The sequence below is a fragment of the Helianthus annuus genome, chromosome 11, assembly GCF_002127325.2.
Source record: "Helianthus annuus cultivar XRQ/B chromosome 11, HanXRQr2.0-SUNRISE, whole genome shotgun sequence".
In the NCBI taxonomy this organism is placed as follows: domain Eukaryota; kingdom Viridiplantae; phylum Streptophyta; class Magnoliopsida; order Asterales; family Asteraceae; genus Helianthus; species Helianthus annuus.
In genome coordinates, this window is record NC_035443.2 from 70172068 (window position 1) to 70185196 (window position 13129).

The window sequence follows — 13129 nt, forward strand, 5'->3', positions numbered from 1 at the left end:
ACGATTAAAAATATTGCATTCTCGCAATAAAACACAAGATTTTATTGAATACGAAAAATGTTCGGAATCGTACAATGATTGAAAATGTGCAAATGTCACAGTTAGAGCATGTGTAACTTGGATTTTGTTTCGAAAGTATTATGAATATCATCTTGCTCGATCCCACGATTTCGTATTTCGTAAATAAAAATAAACAATTTTATTAAAACACGAAAACGATCGAAATTATACAATGGTTGAAAATTGCAAATGTTACATGTAAACCCTAGATTTTTTCTCCCAATTCAATTTGTAGGTAAACCCAAAAACTTCTCCACCATCATCATTTAGAGAGAGAGGGCATCCTTTGTTTTGGCGGAGATCTGAGAGGGAGAGAGACTGGGGTGAGTAGGGTTTTAATTTTAAAAATGGATAGATTTGAGGGGGAGAAGAGGATGTGATTTTTGGTTTGAATTTTGAAAATGGATCTGAGATTGGATTGGGAGAAAATAACATTACGGATCCTGCAAAGTGGAGCAATGGATGGAGATCCAATCACCTTTCTTCACACGGATCGCCAAGAAGAACACATACTTCTTTGGAGGTTCAAATTTCAGAAAACTTTTTGATTCATGGATGCAGAATACCTATCTAAGGAATGAGAATACAAAGGTTATACATTGGGCTTAGATTCTAGTAAAATACTTAATTTTAAATTATCTCACACACACACACACACACACACACACACATATATATATATATATATATATATATATATATATATATATATATATATATATATATATATATATATAGCGGAAGGTTCAAATGAAAACCACTAGTTATTGTGAAAACTTGAAAACTAACTAAAAAAGTCAAAAAAACATACCAATTTTTTTTTTTTTTTGCATAATAATTTTTGCAGGTTTTTTATATAAAAAATTTAAAAAAAAAATTTGTGTAGTGCACATGTGTATGTGTACTACACATGTGTATTATTACACATGTGTACTACAAAAACAAATTGAAAAAAAAGTTTTTTCATATATAAAACCTTTTTATAAAAAAAAATTGAAAAAAAAAAAATTTGTGTGTTTTTTAGGCTTTTTTTTTCGAGTTACCCGCGCGATGCGGCGGGAGTGGCGATTTACAATAGGATACTCGTTTACCGTTAGTTTATCCGTCGTCTCGTGATATATCGTATAGTACTTAAGTTAGTTTTCTTATTCGTGATCTTCTACAAGAATAGTACAAAATAAGGAAGTAGATGTAATTAAAAACAAGAAGAGTTCGAAACAGTCAAGTAGCTAGACAAAACAATAAAAACAAAATGCGGGGAGTCTCTTGTATCTCTTCCTGTTTTACCAATACATCCGTTCGCTTATGACTTTCTTGTATCTTCTCCTCTCCTGTACCAGATTTCGACACATAACAAAATGTTACACGCTTACAGGTGCTTTAAAATAGTAATTAAAAAGTAATTTCAGGAAGCAAATAAGGCACATAATCTACTAACTTACCTTCGTTTTGATACGGATGCGATTAATTAATCACGCAACACTTCCTGGTAGACAACATTTGATGTGTAAACTCCGCGTTGTTTGAATTCTTTGGCGAGATGTACCAACACCTTCGTACTTTGTCTTGAAATCCCTCTTGATAACGCGACATAAAGTTGTCCATGTGAAAATACAGAATCCGGTAGATAAATACCAACGTTCGGAATTGTTTGACCTTGAGCTTTATTAATCGTCATGGAAAAGCTAAGTCGAATTGGAAATTGTTTTCTTTTCAGCTTAAATGGGAACATGTCATCTTCAGAAAGGGTTAGAGGGATTCTTGGCAAAAAAAACTCTTTTTCCGGCATGTTGACCGACTGCAATTTCCGCATCAATAACATTTCGCATGAAACCCTTACATATCAACCGCGTGCCATTACACAGGCCATGTGATGGATCGATATTACGTAACAATATTATTGGGCATCCAATTTTTAAATGAAGCTTATGAGGCGGCAAACCACTAACATTTAGCGAATTTAAGAACTCGACCGGATAGAAGTTGCGCTGATCGTCTTCAGCTTCATCAAAACTGTAATAAACTTTTTCCTCCCCTTGAAAAATTTCAATCATTTGATTATTAATCTCGTCAACACTATCATTTTTAGTGGACAATATTGCTCTAGAGATTATATAATCTGAAGAATATACATTATCTTCAATTGATGGAAAGATGGCATGGATCAATTCTTTTATAGCGTTTTCTCTGTTGTTGCACTGAATTGTCATGTCATCGGGTATGCGGATATAGTTTCCTTCGATTGGTTCTTCAGTTCCATCGCCGACTCTTAAAAGAAATTTAGAAAACCATGGATCTTTCAGCGCTCTCATATTTATGGTCAACCGCATCTTCTTAGTCAAAGACCAAAGAGGTGACATTCGTACGCTGGAGTCTACAATCTGTGCTCGAGTGCCACGTTTGATAACCGGCAACACCTGTCTGAAGTCACCTCCCATAACCATTATCTTTCCACCAAATGGGAGACTAACACCTATAATGTCTTGGAATGTACGATCGACTGCCTCTATCGCTTGTCGTTTAGCCATCGACGCTTCATCCCATATGATTATTTTGGCAGAGCGAATCAGTTTAGCGGCCCCACTCTGTTTTTTAATATTGCACATTGAATTATTTTCAAGATTAAGAGGAATCTTGAATCTCGAGTGAGCCGTTCTACCTCCTGGCATATTATTAGCCACTGCACCTGATGAAGCTGTTGCGAGAGCAATAAGACCACGTGACCGAATTTCAGCAAGCAAGGCAATGTACAAAAATGTTTTTCCAGTTCCACCTGGACCATCAATAAAGAACACGCCTGGAAGATCATTATCAACATGCATCATGATCTCATCAAACACGTTTTTTTGGTCCGGATTAAGTGAATGTTTGGCACTCAAGTGTTCAGGTTCCAAAACAATCCCATACTCTTCTTGTAACTCACGATAACCTGCATCTTGTAAGTTAACATCGTCAGTTATCTTAGGAAGGTCGAATTCATTGAAATTTTTACCCATGGATTGTACCAAGACACTTATTTCGGTAAGAACCATATTTTGAACTCGTTCTATACTTTGACAGTGTAACCGATGATCTTCAGATAGTGAATCAAAGTGGTCATTCCATAACTTTCGAATATCTCCAGGTTGGCAAAAAATCATTATGGTCGCAAATAACCTTCTAAGAGCATTGGGAAACTGAAACGTAGAGGCTTCTTCGAGACATTGTGATAGATATTCATCGTCTTCTATTAAGCCTAACTCAAGAGCTGCTTTCCGAAATGTCGCACACCGTTGACCATTAACTGTGCAAAGATGTTCGAAAGAAGTAGGCCCTTTGACATTTGACAAAAGTAGGCGTAAGTAGTACCTTTCTCCTTCGGCTGGATTAGCGGAAACGATACGACCTCTTTGTTTTTTACCGAAACGACGACTCCAACGGCGTGTGCTTCCATTCCAAGTATAGTGTTTTGGAAAATCTTTATACAAATGTACCCTTGCTGTTTCATCGTTTCTATTCTGATCAAAAAATGCTGTTAGCATGGTTCTCTTATCCCTTTCCCTATCAACAATATTAGGCATCAAGTCATCATCTCTAAATCTAACCATCTGATTATTTGGGAGATGAAGTTGTAAGGCTAGAACAGCAGGAAAGATTTGAGAAAGAGAGAAGGAAAAAATTCGCCACATAGCCTCTGGGGGCAATATGTAGCGTGCATCTTGAAATCTTTTTATCTCATTAATAACAACCCCTGGCTCACTTTGATCGACTTGAATAACCTGTTTGTCATGTCCTTTATAAACATATTTGAAAAGATATTTCACAGATTTTATACTTGAGCAAACTTCAACATTCATGTGGCAGTTAAACATCATCAAAAGCCTTGGGTTATATGGGACCACCCATCTATTATCAAGTGTTTGTCCTCGTAGGTCCACTTCTATCCCGGTGTCTCTCCTTCGATACAACGGATACGAATCTTCTCCTTGTGTCGTCTGTTCGTTAAATTGTCTAGGATAGTGAAAACGACAAATTTTAGGATCACCCTGCATACAAGGACTGCTTGATCGTAAATTGCCGCAAGGACCGTGAATCATGTGCTTGACAACCATCTCATGCAATCTGGGATGTGTTAGTTTGTTAGGAATTTCAGCACACACAACCTTATCATAATGGTCCGCGTTATTGATCTTGTGTTGCGGGTACATGATTAGGAGAAAATGTGCGTGCGGCAAACCCCGCTTTTGAAATTCAATGACATAGACGTATGACTTAACTTCCCCGAGGACATGTTTCTTGAAGAGTTGATCCTTAAGATCTTCTAATTTAGCCCGGAACACTCTTGAAACAAGGTCTGGACGATCTGTAGCAGTTTGACCAACATGTAAGTTATCACATATCTCAGGCCACTTAGGATTACATGTCATTGTAAGGAATACATCAGGCTTGCCGTCGTCTTGAACTAACGTCATCGCATCTAGAAACCGACGTCGCATGTCGCGAGGCCCCCCGATGAAAGATGCAGGCAACACAATTCTTTTCCCGACTCTGTTTGCATGAACCTCGCCAGTATTGACGCAATCCACAATACCTTGGTACAATTCGGCTCGAATTTTTTCCTGGTTTCTCTCACAAAATTCTAAGCGTGACGTCTCAATTTTGATGTAAACATCAACCACAAACTGCTGTAGCAGCCTACCACCGAACAAAAGCACATTATCGGTAGATCGAATCTGGAACTTGTAACAGTAGTACTCTCGCATAGCCACGGTTGTTCTACCACTTCGTGTGTTAGCCTCTGAACGATGAAGATATATTAAAAACAAACAGTTAATAAAAATAAAACGCATTACGCTATTTTTATGATCTTCACTTAAAAAGGATAACAAATTGTTGGTACCTTCCATTTCACCTTCGATGTTGTCATTGTTGCTAACCTCATTGATTGATACTCCTTGACGTGGTATGTTAGCATGCCAACCCGACTCACCATTAGGAAAAAATAAAGGATACGACAATGGATCGTAACAACTGAAGTACGGCTGAATAGTTTGTCTATATTCAGACCTACCGTACACTACAATACTTCGTTTATACGAAGTGATATTGTCATTACCTTCAACCCAAATACCAGCAACCTATATAATTGTGAACTATAAGTAAGTAAAATAAGCAATTATATTAAATAATTGCAATTAATATAATATATTATATATACCTCCGATGTCGTTGGTCGGTTGTACACCCTTTGGTCAAGTTCAACCGAAGTATTCAAAGTGACTCTATAGTTGTCCAGAGGTCCTAGTTCCGCAAGTCTTCTAAATGTATCGACATATGGGTTTGTAGAAAGAACGCGTGTTAAAATCTGAGTAATACGCCGATCAAGATTTGGCCATCGGAGTCTGTGATCTAACTCAGTATCAGGATCGTAAAAATACAACTGCAAGTACCTAGGAGTCCCATCCCTCGGAACTAATTGGTCGATTCTGTGATATATTCCTTTATGTGCACGAAAAGTATATACGCCGTCTCTCATATTGTTCAATGTATCATCCAATGTCACACCCATTGAGGCAAAAGAAAAATTGGTGTTATAAGCACGGATGTTTTGCCTAAACAAATCTCCAATTTCATCTTGAGACGTGAAAAGTCGGTACAATTCCTCTGGAATTTCTAAGTTTGCTAACACGGTTTTCCCACTCATACAACAAAAGGTATCAAATTCAAATTGAAATCGTTTGGCTCCACAATTAGGACATGCGCCTCGTTCCTTTAAAACACGATGCTCTCCAGGTACACCATTGTAAACAAAATTATAAGGATCATCTTCTACGCTCCCATGTTGGGGGGAAGGTTGATCAACTACTTCAGCAAATTGGGGTAATAAAGTACGCGGATGAATTTGAATACCTAAAAAAATTGGTGTATTAAGTAATGAAGGTTGTAAAAGATGTCAAGTTCGAAAAAGAAATCTTTGTTAAATAAATAGAAACCTCGTGATGTTCTATGCCTGACTACGTCAATTACATCATCTATCGGGGTTTGGTTGACTTGACTGCCATTTGAAATACGCATTCCATTATCGTTTGGTGTATTAGAACATCCTTCATTGTACTCCTTGCATTTTGTAGTAGAAACACTTGAGGCGTTCTCATTTGTTGTTTGTAGAAATTGAGTAATATTAGTTTGTAAACTTCTTAACGGTGTCCTTTCTGTTGACCTATTATTCATTAAAGATATTGATGAAGGACTTTGGGGGGCATCACCACTCCCAAATTTAGATACTTTGTTATTTTCTTTGCGTGCAGCATAGTATCTTTTTTGATACTCTTTTCGTTTTTCAGCTTTAGTAGATGCACTCGAGCTAGAAGCATGATTTCGAGGGTTTGAGAGTCCATTAGTCATTGTAAATTGAAAAAATGACAAATACCTTGCAAATTAAATAAAAGAGAGTTATCATAGATGATGAAATTCTCAAATCATAACAACATTCCAACACATAACTTAGAGAAAAACAAACCGAAGGATAACATTGAAATACATAATGATAACATTAAAATACATGACTTAAACGGAATATCATGACTTACAGAAAAAAAAACACAAATCCTTAAAACATTGACATACATAATGATAACATTAAGTGAAAGCCAATCTAAATACTTGGTGAAACAATGGTCTGCACAAACACCGCACCCTTAAAACCTCGAAACCAAGAAACGGGATAAAAACATTCGAAGGGCTTCATATCCATTTCAATTGTAAACAACTTCCCTAATTTAGTCATCACAAACCAATTACCATTTGTCACATAATGTGTTATATCGCACCACAATGACAATGATATCGGGGGGATCGGAGGACATGATAAGACCTTAATCCAGTAATCCCCTTGTAGTGTCCATAGGTCAATTGTCATCTCAAACATGCCAGTGCTAGCAAACATGTGAAGCACATTTTTTACATTAACTAAAACACCTTGAACCATTCCATTAGAAGGAACGGGTGGAAAGCTTATCTCCTTGAACTGCTCCGAATTAACATCAAAACAAATCACCACATTCGTACCTCCAATCCAACATTCGCAAACAGTGAAATATAGAGTACCACCACAAAATGTGCCAGCTGACCAATTGAAATGAGGGCTTAGGTACTCTTGTCTTGTTATGAAAGGAATATTTCTCCAAGAGTCTACTTCCCTAGAATAAACATAGACACCAAGTACACCACTCCTACGCTTTATATGCAAGACCTTGTAATCATCGTCAGCGTCAACGTACAAACCAATGGCATCAAGGTTATTTATATAGAATCCATGAGAATCAGGGGTTGACAAACGCTTGAAAGCAGTAGTTGTTGGATTCCAAAGAAGCAGCTCGTATGTATGATTCAAGCAAACACACAACAATCCGTTCAAATGTGAAAGTATTGAGACATCATTATTTTGGTGATGGAATGGAAATGTAACTGTTGAGCTTGGACCATAGTCATTGTTATTAGAGATGATTGGACGAACAGAACACGTTAGGTCATCAATTAGTAGAACTCTCTGGTTAGATGAAACTACTGAGCGAGAACAATGTATCTTTACGAAATCTTGTGTTGACAATAACGCATACCATTGCTTACATACACTCTTAGAACGACCTACATCCTTTGCTGGCAGCCTCGTTAATATCTCAAACACGATTGTATGAGTAGGAAGATCAGCCATGGTTATACCTTCGTTTAATACAGATAATGATTATTTATTTGTCCAATCTAAGAAGATTATACCTTGGTGATAGATTATAAATAATTCTACAATTACATCAATATGAGGGAAACAAAAAGCAAAACACGAAACACCAAGAGAGACTTTAATATTCAACAACTAAACAAATAACAACACCAAATGTTTCTAACTTAAACACAAATTGGATAACGATCCATAATTTACATATCCCGTGCCTCGACCATATCCGGTTCGTACGTAATCGTACTCAACTCCGTAGACTTCAAAATATTAACTGAAATAACAAATAAAATATAACTTTTATTAAACTACATGAGCCATTAGATCTAACTAATTATTAGAATGTTCATGTGTAAAGCATAACATACTATCTGGTAGATGAACCAACTTGAGACGTGATACATATATGATGGACCTTTGTTGCACGGCTCGAATGGAACGTATAACATCGGAAGGCTTCAGGGCAGACAAAAACAATTGTATTGTGTGACCACTGTATATTACGATTTTGGGTTAAAGTTCTTCTAATAATAATATTTTCTTACATATAACGTAAATATTATGTTTGTAATATGTTAATAATAAATAATAACGTACGTCTTATCTTGAAGAGAAAGTTCAAAACAACATCGATCACGTTTGCCTTCTGTTATTCTCCCAACCACATCTAAAACCAAATCAGTTAAATCGTATAGACCATATATAAAGTTTTATATATTTAATAAAAATTATAGATAGAGAATTAATATGTACCAACAATATCCATTTGAGGTCTCCTGTCATGCTTCAATTCTATAATGGAAGGGACCAATGGATATAAAGAAGCACCCCTTGGAATCGTAAGCGTAAGTGAAGAAAGCTTTGTATATTCGTTGATGACAATTTTCTTCTCGGACCAAACTAACACGTAATTCTGGTACTTTGGGCACTCAAGATAGTTGAGATTCTCAATTTGGAAATGATTCAACGAAAAAAAACCACCCATCAATGACGCGTCATTATATTTGTGTATCAAATTTTGTGGGACGAACGCAACAATTTTTTGTCTCTAAAATGAAAAGAAATTTAGTGGTGGAAAAACGCTTATATAACACAAAGTAAATTAAAATAATGTTCTTACGTGTTGATCAAGAAATATAACCACTAATCTCTTTCCATCGACGTCATGCCAAATAAACTCCACCTTAACAAAGATTATATTATACCATGCTCTATCATTTGTCAATGATGAAAATTCTTCAACGGAAAAATGATCAGACATATCCTATTAAGTGTTCAATATTAGTTAACTAAAAAAATAAAAACTCCAGAAATAAAATTTAAACTAAAACATGATTAAAATTAAACAGCAACAAATTTAAATTTAAACTAATACATAATTAAAAGTTACATAATTAAGATTCAAACTAATTCGAGAAAAAAAAAACTACAGTCATCATAAAAGTTGTTCTAAGGTTCCCAAACCATTTTTTCATCCAATGGTGGTTCGTAAACCGCCCCAGGGTCAGTTTCGTACCCTTCAGCCCAGGTCGGTAGTTCTTGTGTTTGACTGTAGTTTTCCACATAAGGGGGGTTTGAAGGTGGAGGATGCATAGGAAGTATAGGAGTGTTTGGCACCGGACGATGGCACCCCTCAATTTGTAGTCCACCAAATTGTAGTTGAGCGAAGGTATAGTCATACGCCCAATTCAACTCTTCATCCGTCCAACCAAATGGATCATCATATTCAGGGTTTGCCAATGGAGGTGGGGTTGAAACCGAAGGTGGGGTTAAAACCGGAGGTGGGGTTGACACCGGAGGTGGGTTTGAAGTTAGAGGGTTTGAATCAGGAAGGTTTAAATGGTTTGTTGATCCTAGTGATTCAACGGGAATTGGATAACCACCGCCCATACCTCTCAATTGATATGTGTTTGGAGTGATTTGTAAACTGAAAAATACACATAATTACTATAACAATCAGCTTTGTGAATACAGTATTGTTTTAAATACAGTATTGTTTTGAATACAGTATTGTTTTGAACACAGTATTGTTTTGAATACAGTATTGTTTTGAATACAGTATTGTTTTGAATACAGCTTTGTGAATACAGTATTGTTTTGTGAATACGGCGTTTTATTTTGTTTTGAATACAGTATTGTTTTAAAAAAAATTCCTGTAATGATGAAGGAAAAGATCAAAATATAACAGAACAAAGTAAATGAATGAAAAGATCATAATTATCACAAAACCATGACACATATCAGTCCCAAAAATGAAGGAAAAGATCAAAATATAACAGAACAAAGTAAAATCAAAACTACAAAAACAATTTACTATAATTTACACATATACATAATAACTATAACAATCAGCTTTGTGAATACAATATTGTTTTAAATACAGTATTGTTTTGAATACAGTATTGTTTTGAATACAGCTTTGTAAATACAGTATTGTTTTGTGAATACGGCGTTTTATTTTGCTTTGAATACAGTACTGTTTTAAAAAAAATTCCTGCAATGATGAAGGAAAAGATCAAAATATAACAGAACTAAGTAAATGAACCTAAATATCATAATTATCAAAAAACCATGACACATATCAGTCCCAAAAATGAAGGAAAAGAACTAAGTACATAACAATTTATCTTTTCACTATTCCATAACAGAACTAAGTACACATATCACAAAACCATGACACATAACAGAACTAAGTAAATGAAAAAATATATCAAAACATCCCACAGAACAAACTAAAATAAAAAGTACATAACAATTTATCTTTTCACTATTCCATATCTAAAATTGACCTAACTATCATAATTTTCATTGAACTACAACACTTATCATCCCCAAAAATGACCTAAATATAATAAGTATCACAAAACCATGACACATATCAGTCCCAAAAATGAAGGAAAAGATCAAAATATAACAGAACAAAGTAAAATCAAAACTACAAAAACAATTTATCCTTTCACTATCCCGAAAAATGAAAAAGTATATCAAAACATCCCACAGAACAAACTAAAATAAAAAGTACATAACAATCTATCTTTTCACTATTCCATATCTAAAATTGACCTAACTATCATAATTTTCTTTGAACTACAACACTTATCATCCCCAAAAATGACCTAAATATAATAAGTATCACAAAACCATGACACATATCAGTCCCAACAATGAAGGAAAAGATCAAAATATAACAGAACAAAGTAAAATAAAAACCACAAAAACAATTTATCCGTTCACTATCCCGAAAAATGAAAAAGTATATCAAAACATCCCACAGAACAAACTAAAATAAAAAGTACATAACAATCTATCTTTTCACTATTCCATATCTAAAATTGACCTAACTATCATAATTTTCTTTGAACTACAACACTTATCATCCCCAAAAATGACCTAAATATAATAAGTATCACAAAACCATGACACATATCAGTCCCAACAATGAAGGAAAAGATCAAAATATAACAGAACAAAGTAAAATAAAAACCACAAAAACAATTTATCCGTTCACTATCCCGAAAAATGAAAAAGTATATCAAAACATCCCACAGAACAAACTAAAATAAAAAGTACATAACAATCTATCTTTTCACTATTCCATATCTAAAATTGACCTAACTATCATAATTTTCTTTGAACTACAACACTTATCATCCCCAAAAATGACCTAAATATAATAAGTATCACAAAACCATGACACATATCAGTCCCAACAATGAAGGAAAAGATCAAAATATAACAGAACAAAGTAAAATAAAAACCACAAAAACAATTTATCCGTTCACTATGTCATATTTGAAAGAACTTACAACAATGCAAGAGGGAGATGTGAAAAGCCGACAAAAATTTTAAAACCTTGATGTGAGAGCCGAGAAACAACGCAAGATCCGAATGCAAAGAGTTGATATATTCTGAAATCGAAGTAAATAGAAGTTGTTAAGTTGATGTTTTGAAAGTAGGATTATTCAACTGAGATAAACTTACGATTTCAGTTGAGTGTAGTTGAGAGTTTGTAAAGTGTGAGTAGAGTGTAGATATCTCTGGATTATTTATAGAGACTGAAGGAAGCAGTGCTGTCTTTCAAACAGTGTATGGAAGAGTGTTGATATATTATAGAGACTGCAGCAAGCAAGCTGTCTTTCACACAAAAGTAAAGTGTTGCTTTTTCCGGTAGATTGTACTTCCCTGCTTTTGGCATCCCTTTTTGTCAGATGTGTGAGCATTGAGAGAGAAAGCAGATGGTGATCCGTGTGAAGTCAAATGGACGGTCCCGATCTTGATCCCTTTTTGTCTGTAGCATAAGTCAAATGGGTTAAGATCAGTTAAAAAACAAAAAGCATAAAAATAACAAAACACATCAAAAAACAGAGAATATAGTGAAGTTTATATTCTCTCAGTAGCATAGCATGTTAAAAATTAATATTCAAGGCTTAGAAATTACCAAAAAAGAGCGAAAAACCGACTGAATTCGAATCTCAGCCCATTCTTGACACTAATGCTCCGTTAGTTCTCGCAAAGTCAACCATCATAAAAAGAAATCAAGTATTAGTAAAGATTTGATATTAGTTATAACCAGTACACTATTAACTTAAAATAAATTTAATATAAATCACATTTTGTCAAGTTGCAAATATAAAAACCTTTATTATAAACAAAAAAGAAAAGAAAATTGATGAATGATGATAAACTTTACTTTACCTCTGATCAAATAACAGAGAATATAGTCAAGTTTATATTCTCTCAGTAGCATAGCATGTTAAAAATTAATATTCAAGGCTTAGAAATTACCAAAAAAGAGCGAAAAACCGACTGAATTCGAATCTCAGCCCATTCTTGACACTAACGCTCCGTTAGTTCTCGCAAAGTCAACCATCATAAAAAGAAATCAAGTATTAGTAAAGATTTGATATTAGTTATAACCAGTACACTATTAACTTAAAATAAATTTAATATAAATCACATTTTGTCAAGTTGCAAATATAAAAACCTTTATTATAAACAAAAAAGAAAAGAAAATTGATGAATGATGATAAACTTTACTTTACCTCTACTTGAGTGAGCATGAGACCACTAAGTGAGGGAACATTCTGCATATGAAGCCCCCATCGATTCGAATGAAGCAGCGTTCAGCGTCGCCAAAGCCAATTCCGAGACTCTCCAAGCAGATACACTTTCTCCGGCAGCGTTCAGCGTCGCCAAAGCCAATTCGTGACAGTCGTTAACCAAAGGTATAACTAATTAAATTCAGATCCTAAAAAAAGGTTTCCTTGCGAGTTGCGAGTGACATACCTGAGTCGATTCATCACAAAACACATGCGAAAATCCTTCGTAAACCTCAGATTTCGTCCTTCGAACATC

General features: G+C 34.8%; 2 protein-coding genes across 2 annotated transcripts; both read right to left on the reverse strand.

The window, feature by feature from the left end:
* Positions 1 to 1799: 1799 nt before the first annotated feature.
* LOC110888377 lies at positions 1800 to 6444 on the reverse strand. The gene is made up of 4 exons (XM_022135906.1): positions 6033 to 6444; positions 5258 to 5949; positions 4940 to 5177; positions 1800 to 4837 (listed from the first exon to the last, which is right to left on the reverse strand). Exons 1-4 carry the CDS (start codon positions 6442 to 6444, stop codon positions 1800 to 1802), a joined length of 4380 nt encoding a protein of 1459 aa, XP_021991598.1.
* A 250-nt stretch (positions 6445 to 6694) lies between these two features.
* On the reverse strand, positions 6695 to 7753 carry LOC110888376 (F-box/kelch-repeat protein At3g17530). Its single transcript, XM_022135905.1, has one exon. It carries the CDS (start codon positions 7751 to 7753, stop codon positions 6695 to 6697), a length of 1059 nt encoding a protein of 352 aa, XP_021991597.1.
* Between the last annotated feature and the right edge of the window lie 5376 nt (positions 7754 to 13129).